The 22431-nt window shown below is 35.3% G+C and overlaps 1 protein-coding gene across 1 annotated transcript in view; it reads left to right on the forward strand.

The window, feature by feature from the left end:
• Nucleotides 1-22431, forward strand: part of Tdc2 (Tyrosine decarboxylase 2) — a 210053-nt gene that overhangs the window by 150192 nt on the left and 37430 nt on the right. Inside the window, exon 12 of the mRNA XM_089105998.1 lies at nucleotides 302-489. Coding sequence (XP_088962124.1) covers nucleotides 302-489 — 188 coding nt within the window. The remainder of the gene's footprint in view (nucleotides 1-301; nucleotides 490-22431) is intronic.

Consider the following 22431-nt stretch of genomic DNA (forward strand, 5'->3'; position numbering starts at 1 on the left):
CTAAGTAGTCGCAGTGAAAACCCTAACAAAAAGTATCTGAAAATTTGAAATTTTCCACTGCCAGTTTTATTCAAATTTGAGCAGTTAGATAAAAAAAGAAGAAAAAATTTAAAAAAAGGAAAGGAAAACTCGTTTTGAGGAAGAAAAAGGCATAAGAAATCTACGCCTGATTAAAAACGAGACTTTTAGTTGCATGCATTGGGCACATACATGCCTCACTAATCGTATGGCCAATTTTTGGTCAATTTTTGGTCACTTTTTGACGGTGTTTAATCACCTCTATTTTTAGGACAACAGGAAGGCCAATCGTGAAAAATACCAGGAATCATTGGCAAAGAAAAGATCATTTTTCGTTAGAATGGTCAGTGATCCAAAACTTTACCGGCCGACAATAAATCCATCAACTAATACAAACGTCGAAGAAGAAGAGGAAGGAGGCAGTGAGCCGGAAATCGGTGAATTCCGTGCGACATTGGAACGTCGTGGAAGGTAAGTGCCCAAGACAAAAGGTATATTATACAGATGTCCGAATGTAACAATAGTAACAGAGTCCGAAATAAGTCATCGAGTCAAACTCAAAACGAGTACATAAGAGAATGAATAGAGTTCGAAGATCCTTTACAGTCTAAAAGACTAACTATAACTTATACTTCATCGAAAAAAATTCAAATGAATATACATTTTCAAATCAACATAAACAGGCTCATATTAGTCACGTCAATTTTTAATTAATTTTTGTTTTCTTAAATCTATGAAAGTGAAAACATTTAAAAGAGTTTATTTGAGTAAAAATGCAAATTATATTCTAGCTTTTAGAAAACATAGGGGTCTTGAACCCTACTCATATTAATTTCTGCTCGTTTGAGTTTGACTCTGTTATTTACTTTAATTTCTGTTCGTTTTGGGTTTCATTTATTTATAGATACTGATTTGTGGAAGTTTGTGGTAGTATGCTTGGTAGATTATTTGATTCTGTTATTGTTCATTTTTGGTTTAATGGAGTTCTTTAGTTTAAAAAAAAAAAAAACTTATTTTGCGGAAAAAGTTTTTTTTAATTAATTTTTGTTCGTTTTATATAGACATAGTCTTTTTCTGGGAAAAAGGAAATAATAGTTTGAATCTTTCCAGTTTTCCTTTAAGAATTTATAGTTTGGCATGCTGTTTATATCCTGGAGAAATCTTTTCAGCAATTTTTAACAACATAAACTGTTTTGAAAATCATGACACAAATAATAATTCTTAATTTAGTCATATACATCCTCTAGATGACCTGATAAATATAAGTTAATACAATTCCCCATAAAGTTATATTTATGCTCTTTCACAGCCTGGATATACTTACACTCTTTTGATTTAGCAAAATTTTAAGAGCAGAAGTAGTAAGAGAATTAGCCCCGAACATTTGAACTTAATACTCTGAGTCGTTTTTGGTGTATTGCTGAGATATCTGATTTGGAACAAGCATGCAAACAGTGCGTTTTAATTTAATTTTTATGTTACATTTAGTTTTTAAGCATAATGGGCAAATTGCATAACTGTGGGAGTTGACCAACCCAATAACCCTAGATATATAGTTACTATTCAGCTATGCTGAATCAAATGGCTGTCTTAAAATTCTTATTTTAAGTGTCTGGAAAATTATGAGCTAAATTGGAGGACTGATTGCTTTCCTATCACTTTTGACTCTTAAGAGGGCACTACAACTTTTGAATTTCAATAAAATTAGCTCCTTTAAAATATTAATGCTATTACTAGCTATGATAGAGCATCGCTGCCTATGTCCTTATATGCCCTATAGTGCATATATGCCCCTTTAATAACTTCATGCACATGCACATACGGTTACTGGTTTTTCGTTTAATTGAAACTCCTCCTAAACGTTCCCTAAAAGTTTCAACTTAATGCCATTAGTGTCGTTAGTTACAGTAACCATTGAAGTAGAATTAAATGAATACACACAGTGTCTTCTGGCTAGCTCAAATCCACAACCCATGGAGGTATGAAGGTGAAACTTTCAGAGAATATATCTGTTGTACGGATGACAACCTGTCATCCATATCTAGGTTGTCAAAAGGGCATATGAGCAATATCTTAGGAACAGTTTTGTGTGTGAAATTAGTACTCACAACGCTTGTTGTGGGGGATGTTGAACTAACCAAAAGACAATATTCGCATCATAATACTATTGCTTCTACTCTTACAACTACTGCTACTAGTACTATTACTACAATTAACTATAATCCTACTGCTACTGCTATATTTAGTCTTGCTCTACTACAACAAATAAACCTAAGGGTATTAAGGCGAAAATTTTGGGCAATAATGTAACTGTACTGAAATAAATCAAAACACACTATGCCCATATAGGTTGTCAAGAAGACGTATCAGCAATGCTTCAGGACCGGTTGATGGTATTAAGTTAAAAATTTCATCGTGTGTTGAAGGGGATGTTGAAAAAAGGTGCTATTTGCATTCTGCTACTAATGCTACTACTGCTACTACGCCCATTGCTATGTATAATTACTGAACATTTCAACAATGCTGGAAAAATTGATGTCTCAAAACTTTGTTTGGATGTTTGTTATGGGAAATGATGGGCGTGGGGGAGGAGGTTTCTCTCAAATCAGTTTGACTCTTAAAAAGTTATAACTTCAAATTTAAAATCAAATGAGACCCATTTGAATTTAATATGACCACCCATTCCTGACCACCAATTTCATAAGAACCTTATATGCTCCCAGGGCATAACTTAAAGCCCTTGCCTCAGGGCTCTGTGGGGTTGTACCAACCCTGAAAGCATCATCATATGTTCTTTGGACTATTTTAAACAAAATTGCCATCGTACAATTTCAGTCAGATGCATTTGATGAAGACAGGTAGTGGGGTGGGGGGTGCTACTTGACCTTCATCACTATTGACTTTTTAAAGTCAACTAAAACTTCCAATTTCAACAAAATGAACTACCTCTAAAGCTTATACAACCATCCCTTCCATAAGAACCCTAAATACCCCATGGGCACAACTTACAACCCTCGCTCTCAGGATCTGGTGGTTTGTATCAACCTTAAAAGCCTTGTGATATGATATTTGGACAATTTTGAATATACGGACTGTCTCAAAATATCTATTGGATACATCTCAAGAAAAAACGACATGTTTGTGTGTGTTTGCGGGAGTGGGGATAGCTGCGCTCTGATCACTTTGACTCTTAAAAATCGCACTAGAACTTATGAGAACCAATTCAATGAATCCCCACCAAAGCATATACAACCACCCTTTTTAAAGAACATTATATTCCCCAAGGGCATAACTTACAACCCTTTCCCTCAGAGCTCGAGGGTGGGGGGCTAATTCCTCACAGAAATAATTTCTGGAACCCTTAACAACGATGAAAAAAATTGTCATCTTCAAATTTTGATTGGATGTGTTAATGTAGCGATGAAGGTTATTTTTGTGGCTATATAAATGTGGCTGTAAAAGAATAGGACTGGGCTTTAATTGTGGTCATAAATATTGACCGCGTCAAATCTAATATCGTACTTTAAAACTGCGAACTTACACCTTATAAGTTCTCCGATAGCGCCGCTTATAGCGCCAAGGATTGTGCCATCGAGCCCTGCGCCACAACAATGGGGAGTGAAGTAAATTTATAACCGCGCCACCCTCAATTATTGAGAGAAAATAACATGTTTAGCCATATAAATCTGACCTCTTTTCTTCAAGCGATCTGGAGGTCAGATTCCTTGGGAACGTGCCTTTGGAGACATGCAAACTAATTAGCTATCATTAGGCTAGATACGGACATATAAAATGAAATAAACACAGGTAAAAAGCAATGGGTTTATTAAGACTTACATCTTTAGGTGAACAGCAGTAGGTCACTTCAAATAACACAACGGTGACTCAGATACAACAATGAGAGAATTGCCAAGCTTGAACGTCGAAATAATTCTGTCTAAATGGTCCTGATTCTGAATTACGAATATTTTCAAAAAGCCCTTTTACCCCACTATCAAACGTAGCTTTTTCTGTCTTGCGCTGTAAGGACTGGCTCGCAATTGGCTCGAGTGGCCCAAGGATGCGAACCCTTCGTCCAATAAATTGGCTTAAATATTTCTGATGATTCAAACGTTCACACGGTTCTTATCATTTAAACTTCCTTAGAAATATTGTGCGTAGCACCTTTTTTATTGCCCGCTCTTTTAGCGAAATCCAAAGCTTGGATAGCGCCGTTCTTTGTCTGAGGCTAACTGCGGTTTTTTTTTCTTTGCTGATTAAGGACTTTTCATTTTTGAAACTAGATTTAACTTAATATTAGGAAGTCGGAATTATCTTTAGAAAGAAGGAACTTTATTTTGGTATTTTAAGTACATCGTGTTTTTACTCACGGTATATATTACACTTCCCATCAATTAATGACATCCCGTCATTAGTACTTGCTTGCCTTTGGGCTTTTAAAATGTTCGCAATTTATTAACTATTTCTTCTACATAATTATTTTATATTTATGTTATGGCTTATTCAGGAGTGCTAAAAATTCTCTCTATTTCTTTTCTTATTTTATTCTACGTCCCTATCTAAAATTCATCTACCAGACTAAGATTATTCGTGGTTCTAGGGTAGCTACTATACTAAAGATTTTTTTCTTCTACATCTAACACTGATTACTTTTACATTTCCAACAAGGTTGGGGCTATTCTACCTTCACATTTTTTGGAATTCACTTTTTACAAGGTTTTTTTTTGCTGTTTATGTGGCACACTACTTTCTATCTATGCTACATTAAATGAATAACGTGATAATACTACACCTAACTATATCTGGACATCTAACATATGCAAGAACGATTTAAAACACACAATATTGGGTTTACCATGTTCACTGGTAACATTAAGACACTTTCACTGGGGATGTTTGCTACGCAACGTTAATGATAGGATATTGGGATTTTTGAGTTATCAAAGTTATTAAGAAGTAACATATGTAAATTCACATCTATTTTATCACCATTCGAGTCTTTAGTGTACTCAATCCTTCTGTTGTATATTATTGTCCTTCACTATTTTCGTCTTGGCAAAATTTCTTAAAGCACTTACGTTATGGTTTCTTCATGGGACAGTTCAAGCACGATTGTGTTCACACGATGAGCTTTCTCTAATTGTCAACTGGGAAATGATACTTCCAGCTACAGGTGTGGGATATGTTATCAGGGTTCATTCTCACCTGCTTTTTGATAGTTCATAGGGTGCCTTATCATTAAGGGGTTGAACACTGGGAGTGCGTTTATTTTCTTCTCAGCATATAATTTTTGGGATATTTTGAGGCACATAGAGAATGTATTCTCGTACAAAATTGTTCATTTGTGTCTCTTATAAAATTTTTAGCTCATGGCTTGCATCTATTAACCTTTGTGGTAATTCCTAGGTTAATCATGGGGGAATTGAAGTTTGGGTTTGGAACAGGTCGACATCAAACTATAGTGACTCCTTCAACATATTGTCTTTAACTTGTGGGAGGGTTATATTGTCACTGAGGGGTTGGTCACTGGGGTTAATTTTGGTTTCCAGGTCCATTTTTCAGAATTTATCTCGTAACATTTATGGGGTAACAGAGATATGAACTTTCCACACAGAGGGGATAGGATGGATTTCGAGAGATGGTCGAAAGGGATTCGACGCGTAAGTCTGTGACACATAAATAGTTTTGGGGTCATCAAATATCATAACTATACGGTCATATGGTATATGGGTCCATAATTATTATCAAAGGCGATATTTATGTACTTATATCTTATACTGGTCGATGGGGTTCTCAGGATTTATGTTATTATATAGTTCGATAATAAACTGGATACTGAGATTCAAATATAATGTTACCTGGTATGTAATATGGTTCATGGTCGAGGAAACAACGATCAAAAGGTAACTGTTGTTTTCGTAGACGAAGCTGGGATGAAAATTGCCTGGAGTGTATGGTGAGTACTCTTTGTTGGTTGTGGTATGATGAAAATAGATGCTACTAGGTTGTATCTGCACTGGGCACCTCATTGTAATGCTCGATATCCAATTTTGTCAATCCACTTCCTCTAATAAAAATAACGAGGCAGAATCACACGTTCTTTAAAGTAAATACTCATAGTACAAATAAGTCACGTATCGATTGGGTACATGAATTTTTCGCTAAGAGAAAGAGTTAAATAAATACACTAATATTAGTACACAAAACGAAATTTTTATCATGTTGGTGGAAATATATATGTAAAGTTCCCATTGGGAAATTCAATACATAGAAGTTTCTTCCAAGTTGTTATAGCCTAACGACGATATAAAAGATTAATTCTTTAACTTTGAGTGTGGTCTCTTATTATGCTTTCTAATATACACTACTACATACACTTTATTTTAACTTCTTTCAACACTTAGCTAATTTCATATTAGACTTAAAATCATCATTTAAACAGAGTTTATGCTACATGATTAATTTTTGAGGTCTAATTTTACAACAAATTTCATGCCTGCATTGTTCACGCACGTCGTTGCTGTTTAAGAAACGCATGTTGCAGCGTCATAGCCACACGGTCTTACGTAAATAACCTGACAATGAGGGAACAAGACATAGCAAGGACGAGTGGAGACCTCTATACCCACTCGTTTTCTCATTTCTTCCCTTTTTCTTGGCTTAGACGTTCTCATGGGGTTCCGGGTTTAACCTCTGCATTTCAGCTGTTTCCTCGTGTTCTTCCCTTGGTTTTCGCCTTCTTAGTCTCAGAATTTTTCCGTAATTACAAGTCAATAGGGTTCTTATGGTCAGGGAAGTCGCGAATACGAAACATACGGCCAATAGTATGTTCCACCAGAAATTGGTCGAATCTTTGAGTTCATTCGTGTTTCTTTTTTGTCTTGGTACTTGTTGAAACAAGGTCTCAAAGGGTTTGGGGTCCAATTTCATAAGGATCTTCTATGCGTCATGGCTGTCTAGCAATGAATTTTCATGCTTGAATATTACTCCATGTTTTATAATATCTTGGGCCACTGCGTGAACAACGAGGATTATGATGATATTCTTAAGCCTCATCTTATTTTTTGTTGCAATAATTAATTTATCATTAATTTTACCCGTTTTTCGCAAAATTCATTTTTTTACTGCTTTGTTATTATTTTTTTTTTCAAAGGCACTTAATTTTTTTTAACTTAGGTTATTTTTTATTATATAATCATTTTTTGGCATTGGACAAAGAAAACTGATTTGTAGGCGTAAAACAGAATAAGTATTTTAGGATTAGAAAGGTTAGGAAAGTAAAGTTAGGACTTCCGAGCTTTATTCTGGTCGTGATATACCTCTATGACTGGTTGAGATATAACTTTAAAGCGTAGCTAGTAATCGCTATAAGATTTAATTTTACATTATATTTCTCGAGTAAGAAACACATGAATAAGCAAGCGTGCATTACATAATTACACTGGTATCCTATTTTATGTGTAGGCCTAAAATAATTATAATCTGCACTAAGACAAAATATTTCATATAATTAGACGCTTCTGTACTGGTAATTTCTTGTTTTGGATAATATCCATCTTGGTTAGGACATGGGTCGATTTTTCATAGAAAATCTGAGGGTGAGCACGCCCACAACAAATTAAAAGCTGCATGGGCTTTGAGTTCATCCCCAGGCTTCCCACAAAACGTGGTCCAACACCACTTTTCGTTTTCAGTCGACCACGAGCTTCCTACTTTGGGCCTTTCTCTTTGATCACCAATGTTTTGACATCACTCGTATTATTATTATTTTTTTTTTCATTAATATTGACTTGGTTAACTTTACTTGCACACGGTTAGATTTATTATGGTGGATCATGAGGTTGATTTTTCATAAGGGATTTGAAATTTGTCTTTACATTAATTAGGGATATTTCTATCTGTCAGGTTTTTTAACCGTTCTTCCTGACTGTGTCGTTATTTTCTCCTCTATTTCTTGCGGTTTTTTCTTTTTCGGTTTTTATAGCGAAATAAGGTAAAACTTTTTGTACTGTTTTTTCAAAAATTCTTGCCCTTTTAATTTCGTTTGTTTCCCGTGTGCGGCTGCTGAGGTTGGTCTTGATTTTTCTATTTTTTTAGCTACTATATGGTCTGATTCGCCGTCAGACTCTTCTGAACTGGTTTCTGACGAATCCGGATGAGAACTTTTAGAGGTGGCACTTTTTGAGGTGTCACCTGCCCTTCCTTCGTAAATTTCTACTCCTTTGGAAGTAGAGGGTTTATTCTCTAAGTTCTCGCTTTGAGTTTTCAACTCGGGAGATTTGAAAGATTCTTGAGACCTTTGAGAGGAATCAAGAGTTTTTGCGGGGTTCCTCCACTGTTGGAATGCCATGTCCTCAGGGGGATGTGGCATTTTTTGAACTAGGGTTTCCCTCCATGAAGTCCACTGTTTAGGTTTGACCTTGGACACAGTTATATCATGATATTGTCCTTGCTGGTCATCCTTGGGAGTTTTATTCTCGGGCAATGTACTTTGACTCGTTTTTATGGGAAAATTTATTAAATCCATAGCTTCTCGCAGGTTTGTTTTAGTTAAATCTTTGGGAGGAGTTTTCTTTACAGTAATACCGGTGGGTTCTACAGCTCTGTTTAATTCCTCCTGTAAAGACAGGGGCCTTTCTATCGGTATTGCAGAGGAAACCATATCGTCTGGAAATCTTTTGGGGGGACATGGGGTTGAAATTCTATCGGGGAAAAATTGGGTTTTTGGAGATATTGTATAATCTAATTCTCCCGCGCTCTCTGGTGATGAACTTTTTGAGCTTTTTGGCGTTTTTATTCTTATTGGTATTAGGGATTTTTTCTTTGGAATAACTAGATTTTTCATAGCTAAAAATTCTTAAAAATTTTCCTCATCACTGTCATTCTCGAAATCGTCTTGCTTGAAATTAAAGGGTTTTAGCTCTGCCAATCTTGATCTAGGGGGCTCATTGACTGCATCTGACGAATCAGTGGAGGAGGGATGTGATACCCATCTCTCTGGAAATTTGGCTCTTTTTATTCGGCTAACGTGCGCCTTGTAAGTTCTTCCATTATCGGGGTTTTCCATTTTAAAAGTATATTCGTTATCGTACTTTTTGACTATTCTGTTCGGTCCAGAATATATGTTGGAAAGTTTTTTGCCTTCCGTTTTTACCTCGTTCTTTAGGTAGACGCAGTCTCCTATTTTGAAATCTATATTCCCCTTGACTTTGGGTTGGTTTCTTAGCTCTTGGTCTATTTTACATTTTCCCAACTCTTGCCTCACTATTTTATAAGTTTTCCTGATCCTCTTCATGGATTCGTGTTTGTAATCCCCCGAGTTATTATGATGTTGCCAGGATTCAATAATCTCATCATGTGGGGTCCTGAAATCACGTCCAAAATGTATATAAATGTATTGTCTTTGGTTCTTTCTGAATAAAGAGTATTAATTACGTTGGTTAAATAAGGTAAGAATTGATCCCAGTCGTTCCTATTGTCTTTTGTACAAATACTTAATACGTTCGAAAATATTTTATGCCTATTTTCTATTTTACCATTTGCTTGTGGGTGGTACGGAGCTGTCACCATTTTCTCTATATTAAGAAAACTCATTAAATCTTTTGTTACCTTTGAAACAAAATTGCTTCCGTTGTCACTCAAAACCTTATTTAGAACGCCAAATTGTAAAAAAAATTTCGCTAACTCCTTACTGGTGGCATAAGCACCTTGATTTTTTAATACTTTTGCAAAAGTAAATCCTGAAAAATGGTCTATAACTGAAAGAATACAAGTATGGCCTCTGCTAGAAACAGGCAAGCCTCCGCTCGTTCCGTATAAGCCAAATGAGATAATATCGAAGGGGTACTTCGCTACCGGGACCCTTCCCATTGGAGGATTAGGATAAGGTGGGGGTATTTTTCTTAAGTTACACGCTTCGCATGTACTTACAAATTCTTTAAGTTTTGTCATTGCCGACGGCACGTAAAAATATTGTTTTAATTTATGGAAAGTTTTCGTTACTCCTAAATGTCCACCTATATCTGAATGTAAATATTCAAGTGCAGGTACTATTAAGTTTTGTGGTAAAACAGGGATTATTGAAGTTTGGTTTCTTTTTGTCTCAGCAGTCATGATTCTACACAGTACTTATTCGTCAAAGTTGTAGTAAAGATTATCTACCTCTTTTGTGGGAGTATTGAATTTACGCAGTAACGCATCGTCATTCACAAAATAGTTAATAATCGCTGAACACAAATCGTCCTTTTTTTGCTTTCTTTTTATATTTTCTAACGACAAGGGACAATAGTTAACCTTATTTTCCTTTACCGTGTGCTTGACTTTGTTTTTTTACGTCCATGTTTGCTCTTAGCATTGATAGCGTTAACTTCATTTGCCTCAGTTTCCGACGGAATATTTTCTGGGTATCTACTCAAAAAGTCACAAGCTGCATTTTGTTTACCTTTTAAATGTTTAAATTCGTAATCTAGGTCTTGGATTTTCATAATCCATCTAGCTAGAATGCCCGTGGGGTTTTTAAATGTGCGCAGGTACTGCAAGCTTTTATGGTCTGATCGTAGTATAAATTTTCTACCAATTAAATAGTGTCTAAATTTGTCCAAGTGGTGGATTATAGATAATAATTCTAAGTTTGTGGCGGAATAACTACTTTCGCCCTTTGATCTTTTTACTCAACTTTTCTTATCTTCTATGGAAAAATTTAGAACTGAACTTTAAATTTTTTATGTCTTGGTGAACTTAAAACTGACGTGGAAGCTTTTTATTTTCTCTGGAGAAATTAGAATTGAATTATACTCTTTGTTAAAATTCAGAAGAGAAATTTGAATTTTTTATTTCTTTGATGAATTATGAACTTAAATGGAAGCTTTTTCTTACTTTTCATTTGTAAAGTTCAGAATTTTGCTAACTTTTTTTACTTCTTTAAGAAAATTAATAAGAGAACTTGAACATCTTGAACTTCTTCGAGAAAACTCATAAGTAAATTGATGGTCCTTATCTTCATGTCGAATATTCAAATCAATTTATAACTTTTTCTATCTTCTATGAAAAATATGGAAGAGAACTTTAAATTTTTCATCTCTGCAAAAAATCGGAAAGAGAACTTAATAAAATTATAATTAAATTGAAACTTTTTATCTTCACAGAAAAATAACCACAATCGTAGTTTAAATTTTCCTATCTTCTATATACAATTTTAGAATTAAACTTTAAATTTTTAATCTCTTTGAGAAAAATAAGAACTGAATTTAAGAAAAATTATAAATAAAGTGAAACTTTTGATCTTCATGGGAAACAATCACTGTCATAGTATTACTTTTTCTATCTTCCGTCTAAAAATTTAGAATAGAACTTTAAATTTCTTTATTTCATCGGGGAACTTACAACTGAAGTGGAAGATTTTTTTTTCTGGAGATATTAGAATTGAAGTGTGTTCTATGATAAAGTTCAGAAGAGAAATTAAAATTTTCTTCACTACGTTGAAAAAAATTTAAACTGAACTATAACTTTTATCTTCTGTTAATTTATTCGTATGTATTTTGTTACTTTTTTAATCGTCCCCCGAAAAATTTATAATTAAACATTATAGTTTTTTATTTCTTCTGTGAAATAAGGACCTGAAATTTATGTATTTTATTTTCCCTGGGGAATTTTTAAATTACTTGTGTTCCGTCGTAAATTTCAGAAGAGACCTTGAACTTTTCTTCAATTCATTGAGAAAATTTTAAGTTGAACTAGAACTATTTATCTTCCGGGAAAATATTCACAAGTATGGTATTACTTTTTCTATCTTCCCCCGAAAAATTTAGAATTGAACTTTAAATTTCATTATGTCTTTGTGAAATAAAGAACTTAAGTGGAAGATTTTTATTTTCTCTGTAGAAATTAAAATTGAAGTGTGTTCTTTGGTAAAATTCAGTAAAGAACATGAACTTTTCTTCACTTCATTGAGAAAATTTAAAATTGAACTAGAACTTTTTATCTTCCGTGAAAATAATCACAAGTATGGTATTAATTTTTCTATCTCCCACCGAAAAATTTAGAATTGAACTTTCAATTTCTTTATGTCTTTGTGAAATAAAGAACTGAAGTGGAAGATTTTTGTTTTCTCTGGAGAAATTAGAATTGAATTGTGTTCTTTGGTAAAGTTCAAAAGAGAACTTGAACTTTCCTTAACTTCGTTGAGAAAATTTTAAATTGAACTAGAACTTTTTATCTTCCGTGAAAATATTCACAAGTATGCTATTACTTTTTTTATCTTCCACCGAAAAATTAGAATTGAACTTTAAATTTCTTTATTTCTTTGTGAAATAAAGAACTGAAGCGTAAGATTTTAGTATTCTCTGGAGAAATTAGAATTGAAGTGTGTTCTTTGGTAAAGTTCAAAAGAGAACTTGAACTTTTCTTCACTTCGTTGAGAAAATTTTAAATTGAACTAGAACTTTTTATCTTCCAGGAAAATATTCACAAGTATGCTATTACTTTTTCTATCTTCCACCGAAAAATTAGAATCGAACTTTAAATTTCTTTATGTCTATGTGAAATATAGAACTGAAGTGTAAGATTTTTATTTTCTATGGAGAATATAGAATTGAAGTGTTTTCTTTGTTAAAAGTCCGAAGAGAACTTGAACTTTTTTATCTTCTGTGAAAAAGTTGGAACAGTATTTAAATTTTTCATCTCTTCGAGACAGATCTGAACTAAAGTGGAAAAATTTTATATTATTTGGAAAAAAATAGAAATGATCAATGACTAATTTATTTTTCATTGAGAAAATTCAGAAGAGAACTTGAACTTTCCTTGACCTTGTTGAGAAAATTTTAAATTGAACTAGAACTTTTTATCTTCTGTGAAAATATTCACAAGTATGTTATTACTTTTTCCATCTTCCACAGAAAAATTAGAATTGAACTTTAAATTTCTTTACGTCTTTGTGAAATAATGAAGTGAAGTGTAAGATTTTTGTTTTCTCTGGAGAAATTGGTATTGAAGTGTGTTCTCTGGTAAAATTCCGAAGAGAACTAGAATATTCAAGATCAAAGTATAACTTTTCCAATGTTCTATGTAAAATGTTGATCATAAATTAAAAATTTTTTCATCTCTATGTGAAAAGTTGGAACTGAATTTAAGAAAATTTAGAATTAAAGTTAAACTTTTTATATTCATGGAAAATAATCAGTAGCATAGTATAATTTTTCCTATTTTCTACAGAAAAATTTAGAACAGAAATTTAAATTTTTTATGTCTTGGTGAACTTAAAAGTGAAGAGGAAGCTTTTTATCTTCTCTGGAGAAATTAGAATTGAATTGTGTTTGTTGTTAAAATTCAGAAGAGAACTTGAACTTTTCTATCTTTTATGAAAAATTTGGAATAGTATTTAAAATTTTCCATCTCTTTGAGAATAATATGAAGTGAAGTGGAAAATTTTTATATTATTTTGGGAAAATAGAATTGATCAATAACTTATCTCATTTTTATTGAAAAAATTCAGAATCGAAGTTGAACTTTTCTTCTTCCGAGAAAATATATTGAACAGAACTTTAAATTTTTTCATCTCTTTGAGAAAGGTCGGAACTGAATTTAAGAAAATTTAGAATTAAAGTGAAACTTTTTATCTTCATAGAAAATAATCACAAACAGGAAATAACTATTCCTATCTTCTAAGGAAAAATTTAGAACTGAACTTTAAATTTTTTAATGTCTTGGTAAACTTAAAACTGAAGTGGAAGCTTTTTATTTCCTCTGGAGAAATTAGAATTGAATTGTGTTCTTTGGTAAAATTCAGATTAGAACTTGATCTTTTCTATCTTCTAAGAAAAATTTGGAACAATATTTAAAATTTTTTTATATCTTTGAGAAAAATCTGAATTTAAGTGTAAAATTTTATATTATTTTGGGATTATAGACTTGAACAACAACTTATTTCATTTTCATTGAGAAAATGCAAAATCGAAGTGCAACTTTTCTTAGTCCATGGACATATAAGGAATAGAAGTTAAAATATTTTCGTATCTTTGAGAATGGTCAGAACTGAATTTAAGAAAATTTAAAATGAAAGTGAAATATTTTATCTTCATAGAAAATAATCACAATCATAGTATAACTTTTCTTATCTTCTAAGGAAAAATTTATAAGTGAACTTTAAATTTTTTATGTCTTGGGACTTTTCTTGTTCCGGGGAAAATATTTGGAATAGAACTTTAAATTTGACTCTTTGAGAAAGGTTTGAATTGAATTTAAGAAAATTTAGAATTAAAGTGAAACTTTTTATCTCCATGGAAAATAATCACTATCATAGTATAACTTTTCCTATCTTCTACGGAAAAAATTTGAAGTGAACTTTAAATTCTTTATGTCTTTGTGAAATAAAGAACTTAAGTGAAAGATTTTTATTTTCTCTGGTGAAATTAGGATTGAATTTTGTTCTTTGGTAAAATTCAGAAGAGATCTTGAACTTTTCTATCTTCTATGAAACATTGAGCCTGCTAGTAGTATCATTATCTCTAAAATTCTTTTTCTTACATCTCTGACCTTTTTAATAGATGTTCTGAACGTTTGACGTTCTAGCATACCCTAGAAATAGTGAACACTTAACAAAATAATGCATAAGATATTTTTAATAAAATAAGGACATGTAGAATATTGACATAAAAATATGTTAAATACATTATTATACATTATTAGTACACTTGCGCGTCACTTTCCGTCAATTCATCTTTATATTCATTGATGATATTGTCTGCTAATGTCCTTTTTATTCTGCCTGCGATTTTACTGTCTATTCTCACATTATTTTTGCATAGATAGCAGTTCTGGCAGGTAGACATGATATGATTTATTACACTAGTGCAGCAGTAGGCCTTTCTTTTCTTCTTTGCTTTCATTTGAATAGTAATACCAGAACGATGGGAATAGGATCTATCAATAGGTATCGTGCTACCAGAACCATTAGCTAGAAGTTGTCCCCGATCATCGACAATTATTTTTAAGTTGGCATTCTCCTTTAGCACTATCATCTCTGGTGCTCTCACTCTCACATACCCACCTTGAGCAATTTTGAATGATTTCGATAGTCCAAATAAATCTAACTTCTCTCTGTCATGACAACACATTCATACATATCCAATAGTGTTACCGCTTGCACTCGTTTCATAGTTCAGGTATTTCTCCTTGTCAGCGTTCAACACGACAATGATTTTTTAATGTGCACTTACTTTCGTTGAATAATTTATCTTCACTTTTTACAGATATGAATTGTGTGTTGATCCTTCCACTGCGTAAAAAATACTGATTTAATGCATGCAATAAACTCGGTAGTGCCGATAACCTGCCATATAGTAACAATGGAAAAGTCGCATCGTGTCCATGAACAAGCACAGAGTACAATTGGTAGAGCCGTAAGCATATTTCATGTCATTTTATGATACGTAAAAAAGTTAGAAAAATAACATGTTAAAAAATTCAAGAAATTATTTATGAATTAGGGAGGGGAATCTTTGAGGTTGGAAAATGGGTTTAGGAATGACATTATGAATGGAGCTTGTTCAGAAAAGATATAATAAAGCCATAAAAAAGTATTAAAAAAAATGACGCGGGGACTCTTTGGGGGGGGGGGCCCAGGAAGAGTGTTTGGGGGACCCTTGGGGGGCCGGTTGGCCCTTTGGGAGCCCGGCGGACCTTTGAGGACCAGGGGAGGGCCTTTGGGGGTCTGAGGAGGGAGTTTGGGGGATAACATTTCGAAATTTTTACTTTTTAGTTTACTTTTTTTTTGCGGCGCATCCCTGCGGCGCTTTCCTGCGGTGCCTCCCTGTGGCGCATCCCCCGCGGCGCTTTTCAGACCCACGGCGCATCCCAGCGGCACATCCCGCGGCGCTTTACTGGCCCACGGTGCCTCCCGGTGGCGCTTCTCTGGCCCGGGGGACCGTTGGGAACCGGGGGAGGGCCTTTGAGGCACAGGGGGGGCTTTTGGAGTCTGGGGGACACTTGAGGACCGATTGGTCCTTTGGGAGCCGGTTGGCCCTTTGGGGGCCGGGGGGGCCTTTGGGGGTCCGGGGGGACAGTTAGGGGCCTGGGGAACATTTGGGGACCGGTGTAGGGCCTTTGGGACCCCGTTGGTCCTTTGGGAGTCTGGGGGACACTTGAGGACCGATTGGTCCTTTGGGAGCCGGTTGGCCCTTTGGGGGCCGGGGGAGGGCCTTTGGGGGTCCGGCGGGACAGTTGGGGGCCTGGGGGACCTTTGGGGACCGGTGTAGGGCCTTTGGGACCCCGTTGGTCCTTTGGGAGCTCGATGGGCCTTTGGGGGGCCCGGGGATGGCCTTTGGGGGTCTGGGTGGGCCTTTGGGGGCGCTGGTGGCTCTTTGGGAGCCCGGGGGACCTTTGAGGACCGGGGGAGGGCCTTTGGGGTCCGGGGTGCCCTTCGGAGGTCCGGGGGCCCTTTGAGGACCAGAGGAGGGCCTTTGAGGGTCTGAGGAGGGCGTTTGGGGGGCTGGGGCTCTATGGGAGCTTGGGGGGCCTTTGAGTACCGGGGGCTTCCTTCGGGGTTGGGGTGGGGGATCGGAACCCTTTGGGGTTGGGGTAGAGGACCTCACAACACTGTTCAAATGGAACTTGTGTATTATAACGACCACAGAGTTTCACCCTCAAATTCTCTTCTAAAACCTTTCCTAAAATCTTCTTTCAAAATGTCTCTAACTGTTTCGCCGAAATAATCCCATAAAATGGATAAAACGGTTTCGCCCAAATAATCCCTAAACGTAATTTCAGCGTGTTCCTTTTGTTTGGCATCTCTGCGCTAACTCATTTCAAATTTCTAGGAAACCCTTTCCTACGTTAATCTCTTCATCTCATAAATTTTCCTAGCTAAACTATTAGGGTTTCCTTAGAATATCAATTTATCTCTCCGACTTAAAGCTCCGTGAAGCCGTATTTAAAAATAGAATTTCTATCTGTTTAGACTCCCGCATAATTCCAAGATAACAAGTGATGTCAATTATAATTCCTGACACTAAAGATCAATGAAGCCCTATTAAAAAATAGAATATTAATTTTTCTCTCTGACCTAAAGAACGTTTATCCCTCAGACCTAAGATTAAAGAAGCCTTAATGTTTCTTAATTCTCCCCTTCGTGAATCAATAATTTCCCCTAGCGATTATGTAAATCAAGTTCACAGGTGCTACTCGTGACAGGACCACGTGGTTTATGGTTTTCCAAGTGAGAAAGTTCCTGTTTTTTCATTCTCACTGAGAAAACCATAAAACAGACATGAATTGCTGTTGACATCCATAAATGTGACAAAGTTCCTGTTTTTTCATTCTCACTGACAAAAACAATAAAACATCCATGAAAAACATCAAATCAATCGACCAAAACACATAACCATCCATGAAAACAGACATAAATGTGACAAAATTCCTGTTTTTTCATTCTCACTGACAAAAACCATAAACCACGTGGGTCTCGTGCTCATATATGGTGTTAAAAAAGTTGTAGGTGGCAGCAGGGTGTTCTCGTGGGGGCTTTAGGGTCACTTCTACTCGCAACAACTAATCCATATTTTGTAAGCCATACTTGGGAAGCAAGGGTGCTCCGTCACATAGGAAAACATCTACTTCAGCTAATTCGAAAACTCTGCTTGAACCAGGTCTTATACAGGAAACGGAATCTGAGGAAAGTGGAACTTTCAAGCCGAATGTCTTTTGTGTTGTTAGTCAAAATGGCAATAGAGTTGCTGCTATTCCTGTACGAGCCTTACATTGTATTTTGTTATTTTTTCCACGCAGAATGTGCTACAAGGTCTTATAAACAAGTGTTTTAGCTTTATCAACTGGTCCATCTATGAACAAATATTTTTTTCCCCAAAATAATTAGAATTATTGACAGCCAGTAAAATATTGTCAACAATTCAAGCTGTTTTTCGTGCAGAAGCCGATGCATACTATCTCCAGTTACACTGACTCACTAGAATTTGGAACTTCTAAGCTTTGGTTATCTTCATAGGTCTCAAGGCTTTGTCAATGCCGTATCGTTTGACCCAAAAAATAAAATTTTGACCTTCTATTGCCACCGTACTTAACTTTGATGCAATAATACGATAAGCACGCTTTACTGCATGATCCTTAGATAAATTATTTCGTCTTGCATGCAAAATGAAATCCTCTGCCAACTGATTTTTTAATCTTTCCCAAAGAGCTTTTGAATCTGTAGGATTACCAAAAACAAGAATCTGTGTGAAGAGTATTTGCATTACACAAGGCATTTTGGACATTGTCGATTCAACTAGGACGTCGAACCACTGTTTATCGTCAAAGGCCATGAACCAGGTATGTTTTTTTTGTATATGGAATGTACAACGTTATCAATTGTTTAAAAATTTTCAAAACTTGTTGTGTTCTTCACATTATACAAAATCGTAAATAGAAGCACTTGAGAAAAGCTGCAAAATTTACGTTGCGAATTCATCCAGTGACACGTAATCGACGGATTCTTTGTTCCTGTGTAATGGTATTTCCATTTCATTTATGGTGTTCAGGTATTTCCCAATAATAGAGAAATTCCTCATTTTCATTTGTTTTAGCGTCTTGTTATGTCAAACATACGCTTCTAACATTGAGCCTTGTTGTCTAAGGAAAACAAAAAGATGCTGTATATGAAGAATGTCGTAGTTTCATCCACTTTTCTTGATTTTTAAGCCAATATATTTTCCCTGTTGGTGAAGCCAAGGGATGGTAAGTTTCCAATATAGGGGTTACGGACAAGGTGGTTCTAATAGTATACTTCGTTTTTCATCTGATTTTAGTTTCAGAAGTTATAGGCTATTCGATTTTTTTTGCTAGGGGGCGTGATCGTTTCTTACTAGGTTGCTAGCCACCACTGTAACCCAGATGTAAATTTTTAAAACATACTTGTGTTATCTTATCATGCAAAAGATAATTGTATTACAACATCACGTAAATGATTATATATTTTAATATTTTAGTTACTATGGGCTAGAGTTCGCTCCTTATTACAACTAGAGTTCATTATTTACCATAAAATAGCTACCTCTGCAACCCAGATCTTCAGTAACAAATTTATCATTTACTTTGGGCAACAGTTCGTTCTTTAATATAACATTTTAGCATAATAGTTAGTATAGCCATAAGTTCGTTCTTTATAAGAATTTTTTGATTAAAAAAGGCACTAAAACTTTTAATTTCCATTCAAATGAGCTTTCTCACGACATTCTAGGACCACTGGGTTGGTACGATCACCCCTGAAAAAAAACAACAACAAATAAACACGCATCCGTGATCTTTCTTCTAGCCAAAAATATCAAATTCCACATTTTTGCAGATAGGAGCTTGAAACCTCTACAGTAAGGTTCTCTGATAAACTGAATCACTAGCGTTATGCAAAAACCGTCTAAGTCACATTTTTTACGAAATTGAGTTATGGGATCCACCTTATGTAAAATTCCACGACAAGTCGTTTGGTATGATCAGAATCGATCTACGTCTTCAAATAAGGTCACAGTTAAAATTTGAATTTTTAGTCTAAGTCCCTTTACAGCTTTTTGTAAATCGCAAAAACAAGCCAAGTCCTTGGATCCGGCGGTAACTGGACTTAGCATGTTTTTGATTGTTGTCCGTGGCCGCAAGATTTGACTTGTTCTGTTTTGATTCATCACCATTATTAGTGTTTAAAAACCAAATGGAATTTCTGGAAGGAGAAAAAGGTGACACGACTGAACTACTAAAGCATTTTGCTAAATTTTGATTTTCTTGTGTTTATTAGTTTAAAGGTTAATATTAAGGTATTCAAGCCATTATTACTTCTCTTCTTTTCATCTTGTGTCTGGTAGTGTTAAATTGCTTTTATTTTGGCGTTTCCTATAGTGCTTGGTTAGCCATTAGGAATGTCCGACCCTCCTGACTCAGGAGGTTCAGCTACATTTTCTGTTATCTCAGACCAATGTCATTATTATGAGTAAAAATCATAAGAATCTGAACAAGCAATAGTCACCCTGGTCCCCTTAATCCCACTCTGGGGATAATCATGAAAGCAATTATGCTTTTGAGAAAGCAGACTAAAGAGTTCCAAAAAGACTCAATATTGGTAGGGTCAACAAACGGTGTTAACTGTTTTAAGGTCAAGAATCAATATATGCCCAATAAGGTTCTGGTGATAAGGAAGCTAGATTTGGCTGATGATCTAATGTTAACATTTTCCTGTGATAAGGATTATCCTGTCCCAAGTTCACAAGGATTGCAGGAAATCCCCCCAAGGGCTACATGCCTGAGGGGCTTGTCTTTTTTGATAATATACCCTCAGTAAAATTTGTCTTGTACGCAGATGACTTAGCCATTTGGACCGAGGGCACTTGTCCTGAAACTTGCAAACCCAAGCTTCAGGGAGCTATGGATAAGCTGTCGATATGGCTTAATCCAAAAAGTCTGATTTTTTCTATCCCTAAAACTACTGGAACAGTTTTCTATAGGAAAAGTAACCATAGGAAAGATTGTCCCTCAACCAGTTTGGCTCTCTATAATCAGTTCATTCACTTTGACAGGAATGTGAAGTTCCTTGGAGTTTGGCTCGATAATAAGTTAAATTGGAATGTTCGTATTTCTTATCTGACTAATGCACTTGAAAAACGGCTGAATTTTATGCGTGCTGTTGCAGGGCAAAAGAGGGTTACCAGCCGAGATGTGCTTCAAAAACTACACATTTCCATAATATTTGGAAAGATTGAATATTGTCTTCCTGTGTACTTCTCAGCTTCAAAAAAGTACTTTCTAAAATAGAATCATTAGTACATTAGAGTCTGAGAATTATCACTGGTGCTCTTAAAAGTACACCCACTGCAGCATTTTACAAGAAGGTGAATAACCCTTCTTTAGAAGAAAGGTTCATTAAATTATCCTCTAATTACTTTATGAAAGTTAACAAAAATCATAACCACCCCGTTTTTCAAGGAGTGTTCTGCAAATTTATCATTCTCATGTGAAAATTGGAAGACATATAGTAGTCCAGCCATTGTCAAGTTGAGCTCCTTACTGGATAGTATTGGTGTTCCTAAAAATCTAATATTTTGTTGCAAGACTCAGACCTCCTCCAACCCTCCCAATAATATTGATAATGTCATAGACACTAATATCCCTGGCATGGATTGTCCTAAGACTATGATGAACACTCAAATCCTTCGTCAACTAACAATAGCTAAAATGGCAGAATTTTGCAGTTGGAAAAAGATTTTTACTAATCGATACGTTTCTAATGATGGAAGGGCTTCCATAGGTATTTTTTCTGAATGGAATGGTTCATCAATTGGGATGAGAGTTTCAGATGGATCCTCGATTTTCCATTCGGAATGCCTTGCTCTCCAAAAAACTCTGGATGCCATGCTGGAAGCTGGATTGGGTTCCTTTGTTATCTTCTGTGATTCTAAAAGTGTTCTTTCTGATCTCAAAAAGAGGCAAGGAAATATTATTCCAATCATTGCTCATCTACAGAAAAAGATTCAAAAAATAATGTCTTCCCAGGCTCTTCAACTGAAAATGGTTTGGGTTCCTTCTCACATAATAATTAAGGGAAACAAAATTGCTGACAGTCTTGCTAAACAGGCTATTCACCACCCAATTACTCAGAAACACTCTCACTGTAAATGAATCCTCAAAGTTAGTAACCTCTGCTGCAAATGTTTTTAGAATTAATAAAATCAGAATTGCAGCTACATATACATATATTTTGTCTTTTGCCGGGCAATGTATCCCCAATTCACATTATCCACCCAAATAGAAAACCACAAAATAGTATATTCTCTCTACAACAACAGCAGAAAAAGCTAGTTTTACATTTATTTAAGTCTTTATGGGCTCATTGGCCAGATCGGAGAGCTGATTCCACGGAAGTAAAAGTGTACGTTTAAGCTCATTTGGTTAGGAGAGTGTTGTGACAGAACTGAAAGATGCTTGATTCTCTTAAAAGGCTTTAAACTAGTTTTCAACACTACCTTTTTTCTAGGCAATATCGATCGCAGAACCAGGCGAAAACTTGATCTTTCGAAACCTTCGGATCTAAATGCAATTGACGAAATTTTGATAGAGAGTGACCCAAAGGAGAATCTTTATTCTGCAGAATCAACGATTTCTGCGTTTGTTTCTTCCAGTAGTAGCAGCGACGAAGAAGGCTCCATTGCTCTTGTTCTTAATCCTCCAAAGGTATACAAAAGCCTTCAGCCAGCTGAGGAAGTGGACTATGATGGCGAGACAACCCTGTCAGTTAGTGCCTTACAAACAGAAGAGAGTTCTAGTGAAATTAATAATAATAAAAGCCAACAAGAACAGAGTGTGCCATCCAGTGGGTCAGGGAATGTTGTTGAAGACCCGGTGACAGATTCTTTGCCTGATCAAGACAGTGAAGTTACTGCGGAAGAA

Source organism: Artemia sp. Qi Xiang Cuo, chromosome 20 (genome assembly GCF_049724085.1).
Source record: "Artemia sp. Qi Xiang Cuo chromosome 20, ASM4972408v1, whole genome shotgun sequence".
In the NCBI taxonomy this organism is placed as follows: Eukaryota; Metazoa; Arthropoda; class Branchiopoda; order Anostraca; family Artemiidae; genus Artemia; species Artemia sp. Qi Xiang Cuo.